Here is a 23,995-nt window from a genome sequence, read left to right as displayed (position 1 = left end):
GCGGCCTCTGGCTTCTGCCGCCAGAGGGGACTTGCGAACGGTGATGATGTAGGAACCCTCGAGTCGCACGCCGACTGGGCCGCAGATTACCACGAACACCGGGCTGTTTCCGGACTTTTGTACATACAACAAAATGCCCAGTATTGGAAGACCGGTCACAGAGATATGAAGTTGTTGCTCGGTGGCGAGGGCTGAACCCATTGCAGCCGTACCCAGCGCGTAGTCTAGTAAGTACTTCATGGTTTTCTTCACTGGCATCGAACATCCCCGTGCACCCCGCAGCAGCAGCCTCTGTGGCCGCCAAACGCCTTGTCCTCTTTTTACAGGTTTTTCAAATACGGCTCGAGCCAGAAATCAGGGGAAGTTCAACACACAATTCAACACCCAATATAAGGCTACCGTCTATACGCGCGAAATATATATATAGATAGCTATATACTTCAAGATACGTAGACTCTAACTATACTACTTACTTAATGATATAGGTAATACACGTAGAGATATTAATAGTTAAAATAATACCTACCTTTTTGTTAGAAAGATGTCAAGAAATGCCAAGCAATAGACATTTAAAAGTCCGGAAAACTACGTTTTTTATCAATATCTCTGCGCATATTACCTTTATTATCAATCAGGTAGTATGGTTTAAATCTACGTATCTTAAAGTATATAGCTATCCATACGCGCGATGCGCGTGTGCAGGTGATGGGCTGATATTGGGTGTTGAAGCTTTTCACTGGTTCTATCTGGCTGTCAAATTTGGGGGGGGTGGTGCGGTCTCTGGCTCCTGCAGCCAGAGGGGACTTGGCGTTTGGCGGCCACAGCTGGAGAACAGCCCAGTGGGGTTCCGTCTCGGGCCTGCCTGCTTGAGTTCCGCTTCTTTCCCCACACTCACTCCTCGCCCTCACTGCGGCTTCTCAACCCCATATTCACATTTTATAAAGTGCGTCGAGCGTCGATACGATCAATCTCACGGATGTAGTTATTGCAAGCTGGTCCGTCGCCTCGGGTGCCATGTGCGCAACTGCAGCCGCACTGTCATCGCAAAAGTTTTGCGGACGCTCTTGCAACGGGACGAGCTCACGAGCCTGCAGCGTCTTATTAGCAAATGGTGGGAAATAGCCGGTGCCGTTGGGGATCTTGACTGCCATGATTCGAAGGGTGCCAACTTGGTGGGGGTCTTTGCACCATGCACGTCCCTTGACCTGCCCAATCCAATCGTCCCAATAATAACGTTAGCTGATAGCTGCTCACGGAGACCCTCCGACTTGTTCTCCGGCCCGGCTGATGGCGTCAATTACTGCAGGGTACGCACCGCCGGGGATCGGCACCGAAACCGAAGCATTACTCGAGCGGCTCTAACAAGCCGACGATCGGCTCCTTTTCCCCACAACGGCACTCTATCCGAATTACCGAGCCGGTTGACAATGCAGCAGCTCTGTTGGTTGCCCTGGCCGCAAGAACCCCTCCCCAGTCGATTACGAGAAATCTATCACTTGGCGACTGGTCCGACACAATCTGGTTGCCGTTTATGTGGTCCATACTGAGGTCGCGTCACATACATGGCGATTCCTCAAAGCTGACGTCCCTGATCGGGATGGACCGGTCACTCGAGGATGTCATCAATCTGAAACTTATTGGCACCCCTACAAAGAGCTTTGTCTCGTATAAGAGGACTCGTTGCGGCTCACCCTAGAGAAGATAACTTCATCAATGCTTAGAGCCAAACCACTTCCCGCAGGTTCATGCATGACTGGTAGTTTCGACACTTTAGGTCAGTCGCCAAAGATCAACAACAAATCACATTCTCGGGATGCATGGTGTCGCTGTCATCCTCGGGCCTACAGAGAACGGCCTCCTAGTATTTAAAAGGTGTGCTTGAAGGGTGACTGGGGGAAGATATTCGACAAACTTAGGATTGTTGACTTGAGACAGGACCTCTGACTTCTAACGTTCAAGGCTACCCGCTTTGCGCAATGTCGTTGTCGTAGCCGGACTACAGCGGACAGATGTTTGCGATTTCGGTCACTGCAGGGCGTGGCCGAGATGACCTGCTGTTAATTAATTAATTAGTCAAAAGCATGAGCGCCTAGCAATCACAGCTCCGCATCGCGAACCGCCTCCGCGTCCGCAGCTTGTGAAAAGGTCATATTATGTTATGGAAATTCAAGTACTATCGCTTGTTGCTTCCCTGCACGCATGATAGTGGCTTGCTAATATGTCATAAAGTTGGAGTGGCCGTGTCGACTAATTTAAGGGCGGCAACCCCCATCGAGCAAGGCTGGCGGGAGGAAACTTGGCACAGCTTGCCCCTCACGACTTCCACGCGACGTAACGAGTGATTGCGATGCTATAGTCGTTACCTACATTACCTCTCGCATGTAGTTCTCTAACTTCGCGTTTATACCCGGAGATAACGGACCTTGGCAGGCTCGAATCAAAGTCGCGATTCCCGCTAAGATCACACCACACCAGCAAACTGCGGTATCGGGCAGTGCATGACACCCCTTCACGGGCGTATCGCGTATTTTTCGTTTCAATCCGGCAAGCCGGCACATGGCTCCCGCGTGGAGGAGATAACGCACGCCCATATCAGCAAGTCGGCACGCTGCTTCGCAAGGACTCGACCTCGCACGTCAGACAACGGCCATGTTCCACCATTGTCCTTAAATCACCATCAAACCACAGAGGGCGCGGGATGTGATCAAAAATGGAAATGTCGGAGGTCTCGCGAGATGGCGCAAGGGCGCGGGGGAAACGTGGAGAGAACCGAAACCGAACGTTGAGGCTTGGGAACTGTCTCGTATAATTAAATGTCGTTTGGCAAGTTTACCAAACCTCCAACTTCATATCACCGTCCATCAAACATCTTCTAATCACAAACAACGCGTATCGTCGCAGCTGGTTGAGACACAAAAACCCCATACTCCAGATTACCCAGTCACAATGGCACCTTCTGCTGTTGAGACTGTTCAGCAGACAGTGGAGGACATCAAACAAAAGGTTGTCCCCGTCAAGCCTGCGGAGACTGTCAGCGGTCCCGAAGAGGTTCTCCCAGAGAGACTGGAAGGTCACCGGGAGCCACTGAAGCTCAGCGGCGCTCTGGACCACCTTGAATACTTCGATGTGACTCCTGTCATTGGGCGGGAGTACGTTAACGTCGATCTCGTTGAGCTCCTGCGAGCTCCCAACTCGGATGAACTGCTTAGGGATCTGGCCATCACGAGTTCGTCACCCTTTCCACCCCACGCCAACCCACGGTAATTCGGGCTTCTGCTAACTCGACGTGCAGTCTCGCAACGCGGCGTGGTGTTCTTCCGCAAGCAGGACAACCTGACGGACGACCTGCAAAAGGAGCTTGTCGACCGGCTGGGCAAGCTGTCGGGCAAGCCGGCAACGTCGGGCCTGCACATCCACCCCGTCAGCAACTCGGCCCGCGAGCACGGCACCAAGGACGACCAGATTAGCGTCATCTCGTCGGAGCAGGCCAAGAAGCTGTACTCCGACCGCTTCCAGGGCTTCCTCGGCGGCGGCGGCAAGTACCGCCAGAGTGGCAAGAACCAGTGGCATTCCGACATCACGTTCGAGCCCGTCCCCAGCGACTACGCCCTGCTGCGGCTGACCCAGCTGCCTAAGACCGGCGGTGGTGAGTAATTAACATATATCCTCGGCCTGTCCTTTTGTTCCCCTTCCCGCTTCCCCTACCATACCGGAACCAAAGTCCGGGAGCGGACGGTCGCTGACGTTCCTCCCCCCCCCCCCCCCCTTTTTCCACCCAAGACACCCTCTGGGCTTCCGGCTACGAGCTGTACGACCGCATCTCGCCGACGCTGCGGCGCTTCCTCGACACGCTGACGGCGCACTACGCGCAGCCGCTCTTCAACGAGACGGCCAAGCGCAACAACTTCTCCATCTACACGGCCGAGCGGGGCGCGCCCGAGAACGTGGGCGACTCGCTGGACGCGGTGCACCCGGTCGTGCGCACGAACCCGGTGACGGGCTGGAAGTCCGTCTTCGCCGTCGGCCACCACGTCCAGCGCATCCACGGCCTGTCCGAGGAGGAGAGCCGGCACTTCCTGCAGTGGTTCGTCCAGCTCGTCGTCGAGAACCACGACCTGCAGGTCCGCTACAAGTGGAAGCAGGTCAACGACGTGGCCATCTGGGACAACCGGAGCGTCTACCACGCCGCCACGCCCGACTACGTCTTCGAGGACGGCCTCGGCGAGCGCAGGGGCAGCCGCGCCGTCAGCCTGGGCGAGCGCCCCTACTTCGACCCCGCCAGCACCAGCCGGAGGGAGGCCCTAAAGGCGGAGGCGGCTGCGGCTGCGGCTGCTCCCGCATGAGAAGCCCAGGGACCAAAAGAGAAGAAGTGCTTGAGGAGGGAGCTAATGTGCGGAGGAACATCATGTGAGAGAGAGAGAGAGAGAGAGAGAGAGCAGCAGGCTGTTTTCTAGGAAAGCATAAAGTCATGAATCGAAATCGATATTATCGCATAATTAATAATGCCCCTCTGCCAATCCAGTTCAAGATACTATACGCCATCGTTATTCGAGACACACTTGCCAGCTCTGCGGAACAGCTCCGCTCGGATCGTGCGGCGAGTCGAACCCCATGGTTAGAGAACAGGAGTGCGAGTTATTTTCGGAACCTTTTGATTTTCGCGGTCGCGATCTCCGCAAACACGGATCCTTGCGCAGCTCTGGAGCAGACACCCTGTGTTCAGGCCGCCATTGGAGCGTTTTCCTTACAATGAAGGCCGAGAACTGCGCCTTCTCTTCTCCTTCGAAGATTCGCTCCTCCTCCTCAAGGCTGGCTCCGGTCACCAACTCGGAATTGCTTGAACGTGCCTGTCAATGCATCTTCAGGATAATTAGCCCTCTTTCCGAGCTTAACAGTAAAGGTCTTTCTGTTTATTATGTCTCGTTGCTGACCATCTTCCTCGAAGAACCGCTCTGTTTCGCCGCCCCTGTCGAGAAGATCGGCTGGCGGCGGCCCCAGAAGGGCAATCATTCTGGCGAGGTGAGCAGGACTAGACTCTTCGCGGCTGGGAAAGCCCGTCTTGAAGAGACTCTCCACTTGGAATAGATGCCACGTCTGCTTTGAGATTAGCAAACAGGTAGATACAAAAATCTTATATTGTCCTGTTGTACCACGAGGCCGAGTGCCCAAACGTCAATCTTCTCGTCCCAGCCGATTCCCTGGATAATCTCGGGGGCTCGGTAAAGGTCAGGCATCACCTCTTCACAGAAGGGTGGATCTCCGAATTACGCGTCTCCAAAGTCTGTGATTATTGGCTCTCCTCCGTCGAAAAGGTAGAAGGGAACGGAGACATAGATCTCGCGGTCCCCGCGAACTTTGCTTGGTGCAAGGCATGCCCATTCCTCTTCAACGTCTCAGTCTTGTATGGCAGGATCCTTGCCAGACGCGCTAGAGCTTCTAAAGCACTAGCCATGCGCTTGCCACAGTGCGTAGGGCGCTCACGAACGCTTTAGCCATTTCCTTTGTCTATAAATATCACTCGTTTTTTTCTCCGTTATAGATAGTTTAGTCTCAGGAGTTAATACCCCCTATTATACCTATAGCTAGGAGAGGGAAGTAGTTAAGCTCCTACTTATATAGTACTCGAAGCTACTAAGAGACTAAGCCTAGGAACCTTAGGAAGTACGGTTATAAACGGACCTAGACCTCGTTTTATAGGGCCTAGGGGCCTATAATCTTTACTTAGTAAGGAGAGTTCTATAGAAGCAAATAGACCTAGGGAGGCTCTTAAAATATAGCCTTATAAAGAGGCTTAACCTAGAGGATCGGGCTAAGGGAGCCATAGTATAGCCTTATAAGGCCTCTATAAGGCTATTCTCGCTGCTTGTCCTTTCTTTGTAATATATCAGATTTCTAGAATAGGCTATAAAGGAGTAATAAGGGTTTTGATCTAGCCTATTAGGTATAGTTTCTTTATATATAACGAGGAGCTCTAATATATTATAGTATAGTAATATTAGAATAATAATAGTAATATATTAAAATATTATATAATATTAATATTTATCTCCTTAGACAAAGGATTTTCAAAATACCTAGGTAGATGACATTACTTTTTTATACTCGTGACATCCTCCCTCTATCCTTTCCTTCTTTCCTTTGCTCGGCGCCTGCCCGGCAAATTACGACTACCCCTCGAGAACCTGGAGGTCTCGAACCACTTCCTCGGTGCATTTATATTCCTTCTACGAGCATCTCAGGGTGATAGCACTACAGGCATGCTTGTCCCGAGGAAACTCGCCCTTTGCGAATCTGTCTTCCACCTCCTCATGCCATCCGTCTTCCCCGTCAATGATGTCCGGGAAAACGGCATGCCCCATCGTGATGAAGTAACAGATGGTGTGCCCCAGCGCAAAGAGCTCAGCCCTCCCGGAACCTCTCCAACCTCGCCCTCCCCGTCATCAAACTCCACACCCACAACGCATCTACGACCACGATATCCACAAAACTAAACACCAAACTCCCACCAAAAACAAGACTGTGGTACGTCCACGCATTTCCCTCATCTAAATCCCCCACCTGGCACACAATCGCCCACGGAAGAACATACAGCAAATTACTCGCCAGGCTCTGGTACAGATACCACTTCGGCCTCGTCGCCAGCACAACGCTCGCCAGCTGCGTCGACGCTGCGTAAAATATGTAGCACCAATCGATCGTCCACCACATGTACGCGGTGACCTCGGCAACCTCCTCCGAATCGCCCAGATACCGCGCAAAGGACCTCGCGCCCCCGAGCGAGAGGGCGATGGCGACCGGAACCTCGACCGCTACCGCGATGCCCACGGCGAGGAGCGCGGGGTTCGCGATGCGGAGAAGGGTGCGGAAGGCAACGCGGCCGGGCTCCAGCGTGTTCGTTCCGATCTCGCGCCGCCATGCGCCCCAGCGGTGGCCCACAAAGGCGAGACTCGCGGCCTCGAGCGCCTGCACGGGCACCATGACCAGTCCCCAGCGGATTGTGTTGAAGATGCCCCAGGCGGTGGCGTAGGTTGAGCCGAGGGCGACGATGGTGGTGACAAGCCAGAGGTAGAGAGCGTTGCGGACGGCGGACTCGATGAGGGTGAGCAGGCCCGGGCGGAGGAGGACGAGGAGGGCGCGGAGGCTGGGGCGGGTGTTGGTTGGTTCGGTGTGATCGTTGTTGTCCTCTTCCTCGGGATGGCCGTCGCGCAGACTGGACCTCGATGTTGCCCAGAGGAAATAGCCCAGCCCCACGAAGGCGGCCGTCATGTTGCAGGTGAGCTGGACGCCGGCCTGCATGTTGACGGTGGGCTGATAGCTGCCGACGTGGAAGCGGGATATGATCAGGAGATCCAGAGTGATGTTCACGGCGAATTTGGCCGTGTTGATGACCAGTGGCACGTCCGGCTTGTCGAGCGCCCGCGTCGCTGCCGCCACGGCCGTCTCGATGGCGGAACTGAGAGCTGAAAAGGCGCTGATGCGCACGTAGGTGATGCTTGCATCGCGCACCCCGATGGGAACGAAGCCCTTGGCAAAGGTGGCCGCGCCGGCGAGGAAGCCAATGCTCATGATGAGACCGAGGACAGACTGAAATAGGATGAGGGTGTGCGTCAGCGCGAGCCGTTGCGTCCAAGGCCTCGATGCGCTGTCGCCGATGATGACCCACGCGGCGCGAGGCAGGCCCTCATTCAGTACCTCGGCGACGATACCGATATACGTGTAGACGTCCGTGGTAACGACAAGGGACCGATCGATGTTGGCGACCCAGAGCTTGGCGAGCGTGCCGTACAAGGCAGGCAGAATGAAGGCGGCGACGTTGAACAGCAATGCGCCGCCGAAATGGTCGCGGTGCCAGCTCCAGAAGGTGCGTTTGGGACGAATTGGGTCATCTTCATCGCCATAGCGGGAGGGTCGCGCCGCCGAAGGTCCTATATTGTCGATGATGTCGTCCTTTGGCAACATGGTGTATCGTCGCCGGAACCTTTGGAAGATGGAGGGCTGTGATGTGTCCATTTTTTTTCTGGAACATGTCGCGTTTTTGAAGTAGAGAGGTGCAGGTGCCAAGTCAGGGTGACCGCGTGATGACCTCTTGCTTCTCGAGCAGGCCATTGATGCATCGTTGATGCGTGGAGGCCAACCGTGGCCTTGGCGCGCAAAATGCAACCACTCACAGATTACACACATTTACATGCCTCCATCAGGTATGTGAGCGTTGCCGCGCATCCAGCGACCGACGGTGGGAACAGGCCAAGCTCGCCCTTGAGCGGTTGGGTGTAAAGTGCCTTCATAGAGTTAATTCCATACTTCTATGGTCTGGCAGTGGGAGCAGTTTGATCTGCTGCTGTCTTGGCTCAAGGCTAAAAGGTTGCGCTGGCAAGCCATCCCCGCCTTTGCCTACTCCGTAGAGAAAATCTCGAGGTATGGGAATAGAATACTCCGAGGAGCCGTTTCCGGCTCCAGCAAAGGCAGGGATTCAACGCAAAGCCGTTTCTGGCTCGACCAAGAGCAGGGAGGATGCTGGATATGATCCTTGTAATACCTGCCCTTGCCAGATGGCTGGGCCCTCGAAGCAGTTCTGAGAGCACCATCTTGAACTACCGGTGGACGTCGTCTGCCCCTCGGCGGGCTGATTTTATTCTGTCCCCTACATTCACTGTGAAATCAACTCTAGCTTTTCCTCATTTCTCCTCGGCTGTCCAGATCGGATCCCTTGGTTATGGCCTTGGCTTACGTTAAACAGCCCCCTTCTCGTCCAGCGGTTCGCATGCTGCAGGTGTTCAGACAACAGAGTAGGATCAAGAAACAAAAACCGAGTTGGGAAATTTGTGGATGGCCGGTGCTATTATCACTGCAAGACCGCCGAATGCTCCAGTGAGCGTCACCCTTTGGTAATACGGCCCGACACCACCCTTAACCCCCATGCACCCTTAGGAACGTTGCGTTTTCTGCGTGATCGGGGCCCCGACAGGCGCTGCAATAACGAAGCAAGGTACCCTGGAGGCCTCTTTGCCTCGCGGGGATCGATCCTATTTTCGTCTAGGAGGGTATAGGCGCGGAATTCTTCAAAGCTGTCCCACACCTTGACTCGTTTGCCCGTCCGCCGCGCATCGATGAGGTCAACAATGTTGACCAGCGTATTCTTCAGGTGTTTTTTGCACTCGGCGATCGAGTCGCTCGGATCAATGCCGACCTCGCGGCATAGGGCTTGGTAACCCTTGAGCGTCTTCTCTTCGGCGCTGAGCTCTTCTTCTTCGTCGATGTCGTCGAGCTGTTGCGGCTGCGAGAAGTAGTGGAGTTCGAGTTCCTCCTTTATCGCGATGGTACGCTGTCGGGTGTATTCTTGGGAACCAGGAACCCACTGTTGGGATGAGGCGAGGCGGGCGAACTCGTCGTCAAACGATGCCGCCTCGTTGGGTGTGAAATGCTCAAACTTGGCGAAGTGAGACTGTGAGGGTGGTGGGGCCCCTTCGTCTCCCTCATCCGCTGATAGGCCGGGCATTTGGGAACGGCAGAAGTTGGACGTTGTCGCTTCAGACCGAATCGTGTTGCGTTCGTTATTAGGTGAAGGAGAGAAAATCTCCACCTAACTGGGGAAATGCATGCTAAGGCTGGGAGTCAACGGGCAGTCGGTGCGGGGGGCGGGGGCCAAATAGAGAAGGAGCCCTGTGTGTAGGGACTTGCGGGTGGTTCTTCACCTCGGTGAAGGGACGGGCATTCGGCCACTGACAGGAGATCTTATTTTCCACACTCCGTTACCCATCTGATGGCAAGCTGGTTTAACAGAACACACGCTGCGTTCGACAATGCTGAATCGACAACATGATATTGTTTATTGTTTTCTTAGATATTTGAGTCATGAATTAGGAGAATCCGGTGCCTTTGTCTTGGCAGAGCCCAGGTCTAGCACCCCCGGAGACTCACCTGCGTGGACGACGAGTGCAACTGAATGTAGAAAACTCAGTCCCAAAATGACTTCGTAAACCGCGGGCCTTACGACCGCGACCGGAAGTTCGCCACCTACTGCTTTTCGTAACTTGGCCAACAACAAGCCCAGAGGCTCAAACACGATGCAAGTATGGCGCCCGTCCTTGCCCGGCAGCTCGAACGAGTCCAGAGCAAGACGGACACGCTTCGAACCGCGATACGGTGAACCCGTGGTGGCCTTGGCAAGGTCTATGCACATCTTGTGAAAGCAAAGAGGGCTGTTCCTGTGTGCAGTAATAATTAATAACAGAATTCGCCAGGCTAAGGTGAATAACGAGAAACAGCCAAAAAGCGCACTCAAGTGGCAAAATCCATGAAAGTCCCTTGGCTCAGCCCAGTACCCAGTATGAAAGATTCGGAATTCTTTCGATCATGATTTCTAGTCTTTGCTTTCTTCCGTTTTGGTTTCCCTAGTCTCTCTAACCCCCCTCCCTTTTTTTTTTCTCTCTCTTCTCTTCATTCTTCTTTCAATGATGGATTCTGAGCAAAAGTAATCCGTAAAAGAAATTAGCTTATTGGAGTGGCTGGGGATGCTTCATCGAAGGAGGCCCCTTCCCGTTTTAAGGTAATTGCATTCTGCTTGCGCAATCTGTCCCTTCGGCTGCTTCCAAGCTCCGCGCTTCCCAACTGCCGGTGGAATGCAACCTCAAACCCTTTCGGGTTCGGTTTACAAACACATTCCGCCGGAGATGTCAAAATTAAACCTGTGGTTTCATTGAGGACCTTGTGCAATGGCAAATTCGATTAGCCATGAAAGAGCTGGATATTGCCCCCCCAATCGCGAGATTCGCAAATTTTCAGGGACTGGTGATCGACACTGTTGCTCGTCCCTAGAAGAGCTCAAAATAGATTGACCCAACAGATTATTTGGATTATGACCTTCGTGATGCGTTGTTGGAGTTGCCAACGACTAATTACTCTCCAAAGCCACGCCAATAGAAGGGGGGACGCATGAATCAACCATAGGTATTTAAAAATGACCGGCGCAACCCTGGCATCGTTCGTTGTCTCTCGAGCAACCATTCATGCGCAACGGACTAATTAATTAAACAGCGATGCGTCTCCTAGCTTTGGCATTCGCGGCGCCGGGCCTCCTCAGGCTGGCGCTCGCACAACTCGAGGTGTCCCCTGACGGAACATGCGGGCCTGAAAACCGGTACTCCTGTCTCGGGTCGTCGTACGGAAACTGTTGCACTGAAAAGGGGGAGTGCGGTGGAACGGACGAGGACTGCGGTCCAGGATGCCAGCCGGAATTCGGTCTGTGTGGAAGGGGTGTTGGCGGACTTCCGGGCACTACGGAGGAGCCGGATCCCACGAAGAATAGTAGTCCCACTCGACAGACGGCTCTTCCTACTACCCTCACCACGACGAGGCAGACGGCCTTGCCCTCGACCATCACGACGCGTCTGACCGCCATTCCCTCGAGTCTTCTGCCTCCGTCGCAGTCTCAGGCGGTCTCGACCATAGTCGTGACCTCGATCGAGACCCAGAGCACGCTGGTGACCGTCCCTACAACAACCGTCCTGACCAACACGGTCGTCGTGAACACGACATCGGTCCACTTCACCACCACGACGTCAACCAGCTACTCCATCGTGTTCGCCACTGTCTACAACACCATCAATGTCACCCGCATCTCAACAGCCTGGGAGACGGCCACGTCCACGACGACCCAGACCATCGATACCACCCAGTACTTCAACCTAACGCGCACCTCCACGTACACCCAACCCATCACCGTTACCTCCTACACCAACGCTACGCGCTATGTCAATGCCACCTCAACGGACTTCACTACGCGCACCGCGACCGTTCCGCTCACTATCACGTCCACGTCCACCATCACCATCAACTCGACCCGCCTGACGACCGCGACAGAGACGACCGAGGTGCCCGTGACCGTGACCGCCACCGACACGGAGTACACGACGAAGACTGATTTCCTGACGGCGACGACGACCGCCGTGACGACCGAGACGCACGACGTCACGCGCCACTGGAACACAACGTCCACCGCCCTGCGCACCGTCACCGTCACCGTGACGGCGACCACGGCGGCGCCTGGCGAGCCCGCTACCACCACCACCACCACCGCCACCGCCACCGCCACCGCCACTACCACCGTCAACCCGTCCATCTCGACACCGACCGTCACGGCCACAGTCTCGGCCACGGCCACGGTGACCGTCACGGCCATAGAAACGGAAACGGAAACGGAAACGAAAACGAAAACAGAGACCGAAATCATCACTTCTACCGTGACGGTGACGGGCGCCGACCCCTCTGAACCGAGCGGGCCGACCTCCACGGCCGGGCCATCTTCTGTGCCTTCGTCAGGCACCACTGCGGAAACGACGAGTTCGAGTAGGGGACAGACGCTTACCGTGGGTATGTAGACAGTGGGGGAGAGGAACAGTTAGCAGGGTGTATTAGAGGAACACGGGCAGGAAGAAGTAGAGGGAGCGGATGGTTCACCTGATTAGTTTTGTGGAGGACAGTAGGTAAGGCAGAAAACAAAGCGTCGGAAAATGGAAGGAAGCCGTTCCTCGATTCTGCTTGCAGTTTAATGTTCAAGGAGGGAGGTTAGGAGGCATAATTAGGGCCTAATTAGTCAACTCTCGGCAGAGTTGAATTACCAGGTGCGTTAGTTAAATATCGGATAGGATAGGGGAGTGTTGATGTCATTACGTTCGCAGTCGGACAAGGGAACCTGCACACCACGATTTTGTTTGTGTGACCACAAAAAGACACATGATGCGGGGGTATCGCGTTCTAAAATTCGGCTCTCCCCTCACGAGCTGCGAATAGTTAATACGCCATGAAGCAGACTAGAAGGTAATCGTACATCGTTGTTTTTTTCTCCCACCGTTGATAACCGGACCCGAACATTGCTCTAGAGCTTCCTGAAAACCGTGCTGAAAATCTCCCTGCTCTTCATCAGATTCAGAACCCGCAACCGCTCATTATCGAGATGCGCGGCGTCGCTGGCCTGGCCACAAGGCAGATGGGCCGCCGGGGCGTTGAACTCCTTCTCGAGGAACCGGATGGGCGGGATTGACCCTCCTTCGCGGATATACAGCGGCTTTCTCGTTTTTGGCCTATCCTCGCCGTCCGTCGCGTTCGCCGGCAGCGCCACCGTCACGCCATCCACCACGCTTCCCTTGTCTCCCGTATTCGATCCCTCGGCAGCGGCGGTCGCCGACGATGACGACGACGCTGATGAACCGGCGGCGCCGACCCCGGCCCACGCCCGCATCACGGCCTCCTCCAGAGTGCGAAAGATGTAGTTCCCAGGCACCCCCAGCCACGGCTCCGCCTTGTTATCGATGCTGATGGTCAGCGTATTGTCGCTGTCAAACCTGGCGTACTCGTCCTGCAGGTACTTCTTGAGCGCCTCAATTACGTCCTCGACCTCCTGGCCCGGCACCAGCCGCACGCTGACGTTGGCCGTCGCGTGGCTGCTGATCAGGCTGCCGTCCGGACCCGAGACGTTGTACCGGTGGATGGTTAGGTTCGGCTCGCGCCACCGCGCCATCAGGCTGCGCTTGAGCGCCTCAACCGGCCCGTGCGACGGGTTGCGGCGGATCAGAATGCTCGCGATGTCGTCGTATCGCTGGTCCTCCTCGCGAGTAAGCGGGAGGATCCCGTCGTAGAAGCCGGGAATCTTGACGTGGTTTTTTGAATCTTTAAGTTTGCTGAGCAGGAGGGTCAGCTCAGTTAAGGGCTCGGAAACGAGGTTGCTGCCGTCGACGCCGGAGTGGAGGTCTGGGTGTCTGGAATCGACGCAGATGGTCGCGTGAAGAACGCCGCGCAAGCCGTAGGTGAGGCAGGGAACCTCGTCGTCGAGCCAGTAGCTGTTCGCGAGGAGTACATAGTCGATGTGGCCAATTAAGTGTTTATGCATGCGGATAGTCTCTTGAAAGCCGCGCGAACCGGACTCTTCTTCCCCTTCGATAACGAATATAATGTCCGAGTCGAGGACCTTGGCTTGGAGCAGGTCGGAGACGGCGTAAAGCGCGGCGATGATGGGCCCTTTGTTGTCGCTAACGCCACGGCCGTACAGGTAACCGTCACGACCTTCGAGTTTGAACGGGTCGGTTTGCCAATTGCCCCCCTTCATGTCTGCCGGTACTACGTCGTAGTGGCCATAGAAGAGAATCCGCTTTCGCTTCTCTGCTGGCTCAAGCTTGCCGCTGAACTTGGCACAGACCACGGGGTTATAGAGCTTGCCAGTGCTTAGCATCTCCACCTCGGCCCCCAGTCGCTTGAAGAGCGAGCCCAGATACGTGGCACCTTTGCGGCAGTCCTCGGTGAATTCGGGACGGGAGGATATCGTCTTGAACGAGACGAACTCGCGAAGGGACGTAATCATCATATTCTCCGATCCACCGACTTCCTGCTCGCATTCGGTCGGCATGCCATTAACACGCCAAACGCGTACAGTGTTGTCGTTGGCTCCGGTGATGAAGAGCTGGTCGGCCTGATGAGTAGCTGTTGCCGAAGACAGGATCTTTGCGTCGTGAGCTTTCCATCGACTCAGACACTGATACTTTTGGCTAATGTTTTGTGGAAGGCCATTCTTATCTCGGCCGTAATGCACAGTGCTGTGTTTCTATCCAGGGATAATTAGCTGGTGACCCCTCGGTTGTAAAGCACTCGACGATATTCTTACCGATGCCGACCCTCCCGTTGCGCCACTCCATAGGAGGCCAAAACTCATCTTCAGGGTGTTGACGTTTCCGTCGTGCGCCTTGATGACCCGCAGTTTCTGCTTCGTATCGAGGTCCCACAGCTCAATAATGCCCCGTAGCTTCCCAGCGTACAGGAAGGACCCATCAACGGCCATGGACATGACGGACTCGCTGTCGTCCTCGCCCAGAGTCATCATCTCCTCGATGTCCCCAAGAACGCCGTCGTCGTGGTCCGGCGCCTCGTCGGAGAGCCTCCACAGCTTGATCGTGCCATCCCCGCCTCCAGAAATCAGCACGTCTTCCTCCGGGTCACCGAGCACGGTGGGTCCTTTCGCTATGAGCATGCAGAACACCCAGCCATAGTGCGCATATTGCCGGATCGCGCCCGGATCAATCTCCAGCACCGTGGCAGCCTTGGGAATGAGGGCGTAGTGCTCCTCCATCCTCCTGGGTGTAGACGTCCCCCCAACAGCGCGCGAGTCAAAGAAGCGGTGTTGCCGCCTATCTGGGTGGTTGGCAGAGTCGTGAGGCACCTTCCTCGCGGGATCCTTCAAGCTGACCCATTGTATGTCCTGCGTCTGCGTACCGAGGTACAAGGTCTCGCGCTGCGAAGAGTAGGCAATGCTGAACACATCGCCGACGTCGTAGGTGCTGTAAATCTCATACAGTCGAGCAAAAGTCTTGGGACACCAAACGCCAATGATGGGCTCGCACGCGCTCGAGAAGAGGTACTTTTGGTCCTCGGAGAGCACGAGGCAAAGGACGCTTCGTTTGTGGGCTTGAATCGTCTGGACGTGCTGGTACGTTCCGAGAGACCAGATTGCGATCTCGCCTTTGCTCGTACCAGCAAAGATGTACTTGTCAGAGACCGCGATTGTGAGAACGGAGCCGTCGTGTCGGAGCTCGTGGAGCTGGTCGGGAGCGCTGTCGGGACAGCCGTCGTCGAGCTCGCGACCTTGCAGGCCGGCCATGGTCGGAGTTCTCTCCTCGGGCGCTGTGCACGACGGAAGTTAGCACAATATGAAAGCGGGCGCCGGCTAGAGTCCGGCCCAATGCGATTGTCTGATGGTGCTAGAGCGAGTTCAATCCATCAATCCATCATCCTCGGGATCGGTGGACAATGGAAGGCGTTGACGGCATTTTGGAAATCCGTTTGAGCGAAGCTGGAGGGACTCGACACCCCGCGCTAAGGTCAGGCCTAGAACCCGCCTATTTAGGGAAGGCTGACTCCACGTTTTAGGGCCTAGGGTGCTAAAATACCCCACTCCATGTGATGCGATCCTCGACCATCAGGAAGCACCCCCCAAGCAACGCAGTTCTCCATCAGTCCGCCTTCGTAACTGTCGTTGATGCTGCACGGTTTCTGCAACCCCCCTGGTCAGGTACCAGTACTGTATGTGCACGCGTATATGCACCTGTACAGTACACTGGTCCAAGCATACGGACAGTACTTGCACGCATGTTCCATCGGGCGGGACGGATCGCCCCGTTTCGTGTGGGGGGATCGCTGGGGAATTGTTCCGGCAGCGTCTTGATCGAGATGTGGGAGTCACACATGAGGAAGTAGCAAAAACTTACCGCGTGGGAGAGCGTGGGGGAACCTCGCATCCGTCTCCCTGGCTCTGGATATCTTGTTGCATCCCTGACAACGCCCCTGCTGACCATCACGGTCGTCCTCTCGAGAATCGCGGCGCCATGGATCAAAAGATGCACGAAGAACGGGCACTCCTACGGCCATTTCTCCGTCTGCGACCTCGTTGGTCGGGCTGGTTGAGCTGCTGCGCTGGCAAGCAAGACGCCAGACAAACTTGTGTGGAGCAAGGCGAGCCTGGCTGGGAGCACCTTGTTTTTGTACCTCCGGTTCGCTGAGAGTTCCGATATCTTCCATTTTGGATGTACCGCCGGAACCAAGACATGACGTGAGATCAGGGGCAGCGTGCGCCATCGCGAGCACTTTCATATCCCGGAGCGAACAGGTCGGAAGAAGAAGGACGGAAGCATCTCACCGCTTTTACGGCTCAAGGCAGTGGAGAGAGGGCAAACCGATCGGCAGCGCGAGCAAGAGAGCTTTGCGAGGGGGGCCCGCTGCTCCTGATATAGCTCATTGGCAGTGGATTCCGAGTCGGCGACAGAACGGATGCCACGAAGCAAACAGGACAAAGTCTCTGCTCGACCTTGGGGGGGACTTCCCGGGGTCAGAGGTTGGTCCCTCCTTGGCGGATTCGGTTGGTGGGGGGCTGGCGGACCACTGCGTAGTTCCGGGGAGAAGCATACCACGTATGTATCATCCCTGCCGGTGCAGTACACTACTGCGTAGGGCTGCCGTTCTGAGAAGTTGATGCCGCGATGCAACCTGAAGAAGACGTGGTGAAAGCATCCAGAAGTATATCTTTCACACCTCCCGTCGCGCGGCGGCAAGGAAAAGTTGGACAACATTTTCCACTAGCAGAAACGTTCTATTCTGTTGGAATTGAGTCAAAGTAAAAGAGAAGGATCAAGTACACAATCTTGAAAATTGACAGCGGTTTGCACATCGGGTACACTACCAACTACGTACAGTACTCCGTAGTGTGGCCTGAGAAGCTCATCGCGCAAAATCATTACTCTGTAGTAGCTGGTTCATGGGTGAAGCCCAAAAACGATTCATCGAACTCCGAGAACCGGTGACCCACCAAAAGCGCACTTTATCTCGCAACTGCGGGTCCGAGCCGATGGGTCCCTGGTGAAATGGCCTGTGCACAACATCCCTGTCACGGAACAATTTTCTTCGGTTTCTATCATCATCGCGGCGAATTTGCAGACATCACCACCGATAACGACGCCTTACCGCCTTACCCATCCATCGACGATAACCGCACGCGCGCGCCGGCTCATCGACATCGGTCTCCACAGATCTGGAGTCTGCTCCGCCGCCTTTTTGTTTGCGACATCTAGACACAGCGACGCGCTGAACGTAGCCGTCCTCCTCCCTCTCCTCCGTTCGATTTCAGAGAACAGGCCAAGATGGATCACACCCGTGACCCCTGCCCCTGGGTCATTCTCAATGACTTCGGCGGTGCTTTCTGCATGGGTGTATGTCTTTCTTAATCCGATTCTGGGCATTCGCTTCGATGCGCTTTAGCCCACGAAGCGCGCTGTCATATTGCCTCGGTTGCGCCACGGAGTCGGTCCGCTAATGTGACGTTTCCCAATAGGCTGTTGGAGGCACGATCTGGCATGGTGTTAAAGGGTTCAGGAACAGCCCGTATGGCGAACGGAGGCTAGGCGCCATCACAGCGATCAAGATGCGCGCCCCAGTTTTGGGAGGCAACTTCGGCGTTTGGGGTGGTTTGTTCAGCACATTCGACTGCGCCGTCAAGGGCATCAGGAAAAAGGAAGATGCGTAAGTGCTCCAACTCTGGCTGGACCCTGAATCCCGCTGCCTTACCCCAGCGAACGGCGGTCCCGTGGATCTCTTCGTTGCTTAACGACTCTGCTGACGCCGTGGCAGGTACAATGCGATTGCAAGTAGCCCCGTGTTCCGTCGCGAATATTCCATTACGAATGACAGACTCTAACACAACAACAGATTGCCGGGTTCTTCACGGGCGGCTCGTTGGCTATCCGAGGCGGATACAAGGCGGCGAGGAACGGTGCCATTAGTTGTGCGATCCTACTTGCCGTCATCGAGGGCGTCGGTATTGGATTCCAGAAGATGTTTGCGGGTGCCACAAAGCTGGAGGTAAGTAAACAAATTGTTTCGGTTCAACTGTTCAGCGTGGGCGTGGGCTTGGGCTAATGGATCGAAGGCGCCGCAACCACCTCCTTCGGGCGAGAAGATGCTCGCGTAGAGCGCCACGATCCGGAATGCTTAGTGACGGCCTTTCAACACACCCAACTCTTCTCCGGGCTCTCGGCAAAGCCCGGATGTGTATTTTTGTATGCATTTATGACGGTCAGCATATTGGTGGCGGCGTTCGCTGTAACATAGAATCGGTCGGTTACGCTTGCCACGGAGTTGAGCGGCAGCGGCGGCCAGCGGGAATATCTGCAAAAAAGAATAATATCCATCTTGAAGCCAGGCGACCTGTCCATCTCCCAATCTAGGATTCTTTACTGAACTTGTCAGACTAAGCCCACCTTCTCCCCAGACCACGCACGAGGGTTCTCGGGCCGTCCTTCGCCGGCGTATGTGTCCGGTACCTCCTCTCCCTCACGGAATACCCGAGCGACGGCGACACCGCGATCATCGATCCACGCTCGAAACATGCCGCCGCAGTTGAAGTCTTGGAGCAGCTCGGACCGGACCTCAACCACGCTGCCCTCGGCGTCTCTCACCACGACACACTCGACACCGATCATGCCGCCCTCACCCTCACCGGTCTTGCCCCATCTATCCCCAGCGCTTCTCTGGACTTCGCCGCCTGGCCCAACGACCTTGGCCACTGCTACGCGGGAGGAATCGCCGGCAAAGCGTGCAAGGGCGCCGACTGTTCTCGCGGCCGCGGTCCGAACGAAGGAGTCTCCGTTGCCGGTGCCCGAAACAGCGACCGACCGCGTGGTGACTAGCTCACCCCTTCCGGCCGGAAGAGGCGTATAGAGCCAGGGCGTGGGCAGACAATCTGCAACCCAGCTCCGGAGCGCACCAGCCAACGTGACGACCGGCTGCCGACTCCATCCCCCGCCGGACTGCGCGCGCTCGACCCACTCCTCCGCCCAGAACCCCCCTCCAACCGTGGGAGTGTCCCCGATACGCCCGGTTACTTTGTTCGTCAGCCCGCCTGTGCTCGTCGCGACGCAGACGATGCCGTCCTCGTCAAGCGCCACGGCGCCCACTGTGCCCTGCGGCACGTACTCGTCCTTGCTCCAGGTGGCCGCCAAGCCGCCGCCCCCGCGCCTCTCCCTCTCCAAGCCCCGTACGTGCTCCTCCCACCGTCTCTTCGTCCAGAAATACCCCTCGTCCACCAGGGCCAGGCCGTACTTCTCGGCCAGCTGCTCGGCCGCCGCGCCGTGCAGGTGCGTGTGCCCCTGCGCGCTGGGAACGTTTAGCTGCGCGCTCGAAGCATCATCATCATCATTATCAGCAGCAGCAGCAGCAGCAGCAGCAGCAGCAGCAGCAGCAGCAGCAACATCAGTGGCCAGAGCATCGGCGGCAGCGGCGAGACGGCCGGGCTTGGATGGGCGGAGGTCGGCGTCGCCGTGGCGCAGCACCTCGCGGGCGAGCAGGATGGGGTTACGCACGCGGCGGAGCCCGGAGACGGCGGCGGCGCGCTTGGCTCGGCCACGGGAGACCATGACGGAGGCCTCGAGCTCGTTGAGCCCGTCGCGCGTGAAGACGGCACCCCGCCCGGCGTTGAAGAGCGGGTCGTCCTCGAGCAGGGAAACGGCATGCGTCGCCACGGCGAGAGCCGTGGGTAGCTTTTCGCCGCCAGCCCCGTTGCCGTCGTCCGGGGAGGGCGTCGTCATATAGGAGTGGGCTTTGGAGATCTGGAGACGGATGGCACGGTTAGTGGGTTGTAATAGTGCTCTCGGCGGTATGGAGAAAGGGAATGGGCAGAGATCTTACAATGGTTAAAAGGGCAGTGCGAAACTCGGCGTAGCGGTCCGGCGTCAAGTTCGACGGGGTGATGTTGCCCGCCCCGCCGTGAATTATCAGCCGAGGGGGGACTTTGGGCGAAGAAGCTTGCTGCCGCTTGTACTCCATAATTTTACAAAATGCTAAACCTGCAACACTCCGAAGCGGGGTGAAGGACAATGGGTAACGATGCGTGCCAAAAACAGACGAAGCGCTAGGGATCAGAGGTTGAACTCGCGAAGGCGGTGTCAGTCGTCGAGCCAGCGAAAGCCGGGTTCTCCGCTGAAGATAAGGTCGTGCACATTGACAATGCTACACGAAGGTTCCTTGGCTCCTTCACACGAAGTTCGAGACTGTCTGGCCAATAGGTGAGCTTCCGCCCCTGGCCGCCAAAGCTCTGTGCCCAATCACGGCATTGCGTGCGGGGCAAGGGGCACAACTCACTGAACATCGGATCACTTGGGAGATTCGTAATCGAGAGAGTCAGACGGGCATCTGTACGGAATACATACAAATTTCGACATGCATCATTCAAACAACACTAAGATATCGCAGTCGCGAAAGACTACAGACCTTAATTAATATCCAAGCAGCACAAAGACAATGGACATCATGCTAACCCAGATCGCCAATCTTCCACTGTCCGACAATCGGCCGGCAGCGCTGTCGCCATCTCCGTCTTTCGGTGACTGCGTCTCATTGATGGCCGTGGTCAAATCAATTGCCTTCACACATGTCAACTGCGCCGTCGTCTCCGACACCAGGTTGTCATCGCCGTCGCCAGGGAAGAAGATGGTCAGGATCGGGGCGATGCTGAACAGGTTCTTGATGAGGGTCGACGCATTGTAGTCACCCTGCCAAAGACAACCAGCAACCGTCGGTTTTTCCCGGGGCTCAGGTCAAAGAGGAGGGAGGGTGTGGATGGACACTGGGCTTACCGTCCTGTTAACCTCCTCGACCAGAGAGTCAGGTCGTCGCTCTTGGGCAGTACTGGCCAGCACTTCGAAGTTTTGTTCTGCCGCCTGAAGATGGGTTCGGGAGATTCTTTGCCGGAGAGAGCTATCAAAGAAACAACAATCAGAATCCTCGGAGTGCTCCTTGACTCTAGCACGGACCGAAACACACTCAACCTTGGCCGTGATACCAGTCCAGCGGTCTCCCGGGGCGAAGGCAAAGCAGGCTGAGTCGAGGTTGTCCAAGAAGTCCCTCTGCAGTTTCTCGCAGGCTTCCCTGCCCGATAGGACATTCAGGTCCACCTTCTCGGTCCGGTTGGTCAGGGCGGAGACGGACGAATCCGACAGGGCTTGTCCGCAGGTGCCTTATACATTGCCACTCGCTATACAATCGCGTTAACGTTAGGACTCTTTATAAATCTGATCTTAGCCGCCTAGAGCTTCCAGAGCAGAGCGGAATACCTATTGCCCCCTTCCATCTTCCACTGTCTCAAAACTATTCCAGATAGTGAGACTACAATACAACACTCCGCCAACTCTGCCTCTCTGCCTCTCTTCTTCCCTTCTTCCCTTCTCCACACAAGTAACAAACTAGCACAAATGCCAGGCAACAAAATCTAGCGTTGCCAGTTTTGGACTTGGCACTTTAGCCTCACCCGCTTCCCTAAAGACCACCACGTCCAGCGCCAGTAACACCACCGCGTCCAGCGCCAGTAGCACCACCGCGTCCAGCACCAGCAGCACCACCACGTCCAGCGCCAGCAGCACCACCGCGTCCAGCGCCAGCAGCACCACCGCGTCCAGCGCCAGCAGCACCACCGCTTCCAGTGCCAGTGACACCACCGCGTCCAGCGCCAGTAACACCACCGCGTCCAGCGCCAGCAGCACCACCGCTTCCAACGCCAGCAGCAGCACCACGTCCAGCGCCAGTGACAGCACCGCGTCCAGCACCAGCAGCACCACCGCTACCAACGCCAGCAGCACCACCACGTCCAGCGCCAGTAGCACCACCGCGTCCAGCGCCAGCAGCAGCACCACCGCCACGCCCGGCAGTGTTGCCAGGCGCGCCGGTGTTAGGCTGGGGCACTCTGTACGGCAGTATATGCTGCCGCTGCAGGTCGGTGACAGTGACATAACGCGAGAAGCCCCGTGCCCAGAAGTGACCGTTCTCGACCGGGAGATCGCGGTAGTAGACAACTGGAGTGGCCGAGCCGGCCGAGGCTGGCTGCCCAAAGAACTTGCCAATAACGTCATGGAAGCCTGCACTATTCCAGTCGATAGGAGTTACTCGTGCCCCCGGCTGAGGACGCAGGCTCTCGCGTCGCAATTGTTGCCCTTCGGGACCAAGAATGCCCACAATGGTCCAGCCCACCACGCCTGCGGCATGCGCCCGGACGAAGACTTGAGCGCTGCAGTGGTCGTTAGTAACTTGAAATTTCGGTACGTTTTCCCGGACGCAACAGGACAGGGAGACTTACATCCAGTCGCGGCATCCGTCAAAGTAATTGTTGATATCCACAAAATCGAAAGGTTTCATGTCGGTTCTCATGGTGTTTTGCAGCGCAGGATACGTGCCATTGATCAAGTGGATCATGTCGGCAAGGGTGATCGAACGCCGGAGATCGAACTGGAAGCCAGCGCTTGCGCGTGTCGTCCGGCCCGTGTAGCCACAGAGCTTGATCTGGCAGGCTCCGGGGCCCTGCTCGCCATGCTCCTCGCCTTCGCCGAGCTCCATGGAAACGCGCACAGAGTGGATTCGGTTGCCTGGGCCTATCGGAGAGCCGAAGTTAAGCTTGAACACGACATGGGGCTTGACCTCGTTGGTGTAGAGGAATTCGACCGTGAAGTGTGCAATTTGCGCGTTCAGAGCATCATACAGATTTTTCAAGCGTTGGGGAGTTGCTCTCGGCACATCGCGCGCGTCGTAAACATTGGCGGCCTCGTTCGTGATGTTATCCGCGGGATCATATGAGGCCATGATGGGCAGTGGGTTGTGATTTTGAGGTTTGCTATTTCCTTTAGGCGTGTTTTGTCAAATGTTCCTTTCACTAGTAGAGGAAGAGTGGTAAGTAAAGGGGTAGGCGCTGATTGTCGATGCGAATGAAGACGAATAGCTAGGTCGTCAGTCGAAGTGTCACCAAGCCTACTTATAAGAATGTTCTTCGTCATCTTTAGCAGCTGTCAAGTGAATCCTGATAATTATCTTGTTGGTTAAGCTTCACCACTGAGGCACAAACTGTGTAGATGATGCCAAAAATGAACATGGCTTAGTATAGACTGGATAATGCCAAAATTAGACGTGGCCCAGTAGAAGCACAAGTACTTTGGTCTGACCAGACTTGGGGGGTGAAACAGAGACGAGCCTCTTAAGTTACACGGTCAGCTTTTGGTGCTAAAATTAGTCCGGTTACCAAACAAATAAAATTCTATGGGAATTTCGGGTTAAAGTAACTGCTTACAGATGGGATTGCCATTTGCTACCTAGATTATCGAGGGCCACGTGGTGTGTGATATTATGATGGCTGCATTCCAATCAATATCGTGATATCTGACGTTCGACTTAAACCGCGCAGTGGTTCCAACAACCAATGTATTTTTATCTTAGTTCTCGGACTAACTACCAGGTATTATTAAGCAGAGGGGGGGATATTAAGGTGAAGGTTTATTCGAATTACTTACGCAAGTGATTCTTCTTACCACATGCACATGTTCTCCCGCCGCAGCATCCTTCAGTTACAGTCAGTCATTTGCTGGTTTGAAACAGGCCATCTTACTCTGGTCCGCAACTCTGACAGTGTACAGGGCGCGGTGAGGTT

General features: G+C 55.7%; 11 protein-coding genes across 11 annotated transcripts; 5 read left to right on the top strand and 6 right to left on the bottom strand.

Annotated features, from left to right (window-relative positions):
- Positions 1–1,991: 1,991 nt before the first annotated feature.
- Positions 1,992–2,203, top strand: P884DRAFT_200554 (uncharacterized protein; the record flags this gene model as incomplete). Its single annotated transcript, XM_069438305.1, is given in 2 exon segments — positions 1,992–2,056; positions 2,074–2,203. Coding segments are annotated over 2 exon segments (195 nt in total), but the record flags the coding sequence as incomplete, so codon positions are not given.
- Positions 2,204–2,372: 169 nt separating this feature from the next.
- P884DRAFT_259770 (uncharacterized protein) lies at positions 2,373–3,042 on the top strand. Its single transcript, XM_069441382.1, has 2 exons — positions 2,373–2,823; positions 2,902–3,042. The coding sequence occupies exon 1, from the start codon at positions 2,499–2,501 to the stop codon at positions 2,784–2,786; it is 288 nt and encodes a 95-aa protein (XP_069297723.1). The 5' UTR covers positions 2,373–2,498; the 3' UTR covers positions 2,787–2,823; positions 2,902–3,042.
- Positions 2,901–4,469, top strand: P884DRAFT_307684 (uncharacterized protein). The gene is made up of 3 exons (XM_069445140.1): positions 2,901–3,226; positions 3,293–3,646; positions 3,781–4,469. The coding sequence occupies exons 1-3, from the start codon at positions 2,947–2,949 to the stop codon at positions 4,341–4,343; spliced, it is 1,197 nt and encodes a 398-aa protein (XP_069297722.1). The 5' UTR covers positions 2,901–2,946; the 3' UTR covers positions 4,344–4,469.
- A 334-nt stretch (positions 4,470–4,803) lies between these two features.
- On the bottom strand, positions 4,804–8,010 carry P884DRAFT_299930 (uncharacterized protein; the record flags this gene model as incomplete). The annotated part of the gene is made up of 4 exons (XM_069444723.1): positions 4,804–4,847; positions 4,932–5,094; positions 5,151–5,215; positions 6,600–8,010. 4 exons carry the CDS (start codon positions 8,008–8,010, stop codon positions 4,804–4,806), a joined length of 1,683 nt encoding a protein of 560 aa, XP_069297721.1.
- A 567-nt stretch (positions 8,011–8,577) lies between these two features.
- Positions 8,578–9,561, bottom strand: P884DRAFT_259767 (uncharacterized protein). Its single transcript, XM_069441381.1, has one exon. It carries the CDS (start codon positions 9,494–9,496, stop codon positions 8,876–8,878), a length of 621 nt encoding a protein of 206 aa, XP_069297720.1. The 5' UTR covers positions 9,497–9,561; the 3' UTR covers positions 8,578–8,875.
- Positions 9,562–11,036: 1,475 nt separating this feature from the next.
- On the top strand, positions 11,037–12,517 carry P884DRAFT_307680 (uncharacterized protein; the record flags this gene model as incomplete). The annotated part of the gene is made up of 1 exon (XM_069445139.1): positions 11,037–12,517. One exon carries the CDS (start codon positions 11,037–11,039, stop codon positions 12,375–12,377), a length of 1,341 nt encoding a protein of 446 aa, XP_069297719.1. The 3' UTR covers positions 12,378–12,517.
- A 357-nt stretch (positions 12,518–12,874) lies between these two features.
- On the bottom strand, positions 12,875–15,643 carry P884DRAFT_200601 (uncharacterized protein; the record flags this gene model as incomplete). The annotated part of the gene is made up of 2 exons (XM_069438307.1): positions 12,875–14,593; positions 14,654–15,643. The coding sequence occupies 2 exons, from the start codon at positions 15,641–15,643 to the stop codon at positions 12,875–12,877; spliced, it is 2,709 nt and encodes a 902-aa protein (XP_069297718.1).
- A 1,818-nt stretch (positions 15,644–17,461) lies between these two features.
- Positions 17,462–18,720, top strand: P884DRAFT_259764 (Tim17/Tim22/Tim23/Pmp24 family-domain-containing protein). Its single transcript, XM_069441380.1, has 5 exons — positions 17,462–17,744; positions 17,867–18,054; positions 18,163–18,175; positions 18,241–18,393; positions 18,461–18,720. Exons 1-5 carry the CDS (start codon positions 17,676–17,678, stop codon positions 18,500–18,502), a joined length of 465 nt encoding a protein of 154 aa, XP_069297717.1. The 5' UTR covers positions 17,462–17,675; the 3' UTR covers positions 18,503–18,720.
- A 56-nt stretch (positions 18,721–18,776) lies between these two features.
- On the bottom strand, positions 18,777–20,355 carry P884DRAFT_200673 (nucleophile aminohydrolase; the record flags this gene model as incomplete). The annotated part of the gene is made up of 2 exons (XM_069438312.1): positions 18,777–20,138; positions 20,218–20,355. 2 exons carry the CDS (start codon positions 20,353–20,355, stop codon positions 18,777–18,779), a joined length of 1,500 nt encoding a protein of 499 aa, XP_069297716.1.
- Positions 20,356–20,804: 449 nt separating this feature from the next.
- P884DRAFT_200480 (uncharacterized protein) lies at positions 20,805–21,545 on the bottom strand (the record flags this gene model as incomplete). The annotated part of the gene is made up of 3 exons (XM_069438303.1): positions 20,805–21,039; positions 21,186–21,285; positions 21,350–21,545. Coding segments are annotated over 3 exons (531 nt in total), but the record flags the coding sequence as incomplete, so codon positions are not given.
- Positions 21,546–21,843: 298 nt separating this feature from the next.
- Positions 21,844–23,157, bottom strand: P884DRAFT_200141 (uncharacterized protein; the record flags this gene model as incomplete). The annotated part of the gene is made up of 2 exons (XM_069438277.1): positions 21,844–22,588; positions 22,658–23,157. 2 exons carry the CDS (start codon positions 23,155–23,157, stop codon positions 21,844–21,846), a joined length of 1,245 nt encoding a protein of 414 aa, XP_069297714.1.
- Between the last annotated feature and the right edge of the window lie 838 nt (positions 23,158–23,995).

The sequence above is a fragment of the Thermothelomyces heterothallicus genome (assembly GCF_042370625.1).
Source record: "Thermothelomyces heterothallicus CBS 202.75 unplaced genomic scaffold P884_scaffold_11, whole genome shotgun sequence".
Taxonomy (NCBI): domain Eukaryota; kingdom Fungi; phylum Ascomycota; class Sordariomycetes; order Sordariales; family Chaetomiaceae; genus Thermothelomyces; species Thermothelomyces heterothallicus.
Note: the sequence above shows the minus strand (reverse complement) of the source record. Positions and strands in the feature narration are given on the sequence as shown.

Bases quoted from the DNA above. Each gene is read 5' to 3' on its own strand.
- P884DRAFT_259770 (XM_069441382.1), top strand. From the start codon at position 2,499: ATGACACCCCTTCACGGGCGTATCGCGTATTTTTCGTTTCAATCCGGC.
- P884DRAFT_259764 (XM_069441380.1), top strand. From the start codon at position 17,676: ATGGATCACACCCGTGACCCCTGCCCCTGGGTCATTCTCAATGACTTC. The intron at 17,745-17,866 runs GTATGTCTTTCT...GTTTCCCAATAG, and splicing joins GCGGTGCTTTCTGCATGGGT to GCTGTTGGAGGCACGATCTG. The intron at 18,394-18,460 runs GTAAGTAAACAA...AATGGATCGAAG, and splicing joins CGGGTGCCACAAAGCTGGAG to GCGCCGCAACCACCTCCTTC.
- P884DRAFT_307684 (XM_069445140.1), top strand. From the start codon at position 2,947: ATGGCACCTTCTGCTGTTGAGACTGTTCAGCAGACAGTGGAGGACATC. The intron at 3,227-3,292 runs GTTCGTCACCCT...CTCGACGTGCAG, and splicing joins TAGGGATCTGGCCATCACGA to TCTCGCAACGCGGCGTGGTG. The intron at 3,647-3,780 runs GTGAGTAATTAA...TTTCCACCCAAG, and splicing joins GCTGCCTAAGACCGGCGGTG to ACACCCTCTGGGCTTCCGGC.
- P884DRAFT_259767 (XM_069441381.1), bottom strand. From the start codon at position 9,496: ATGCCCGGCCTATCAGCGGATGAGGGAGACGAAGGGGCCCCACCACCC.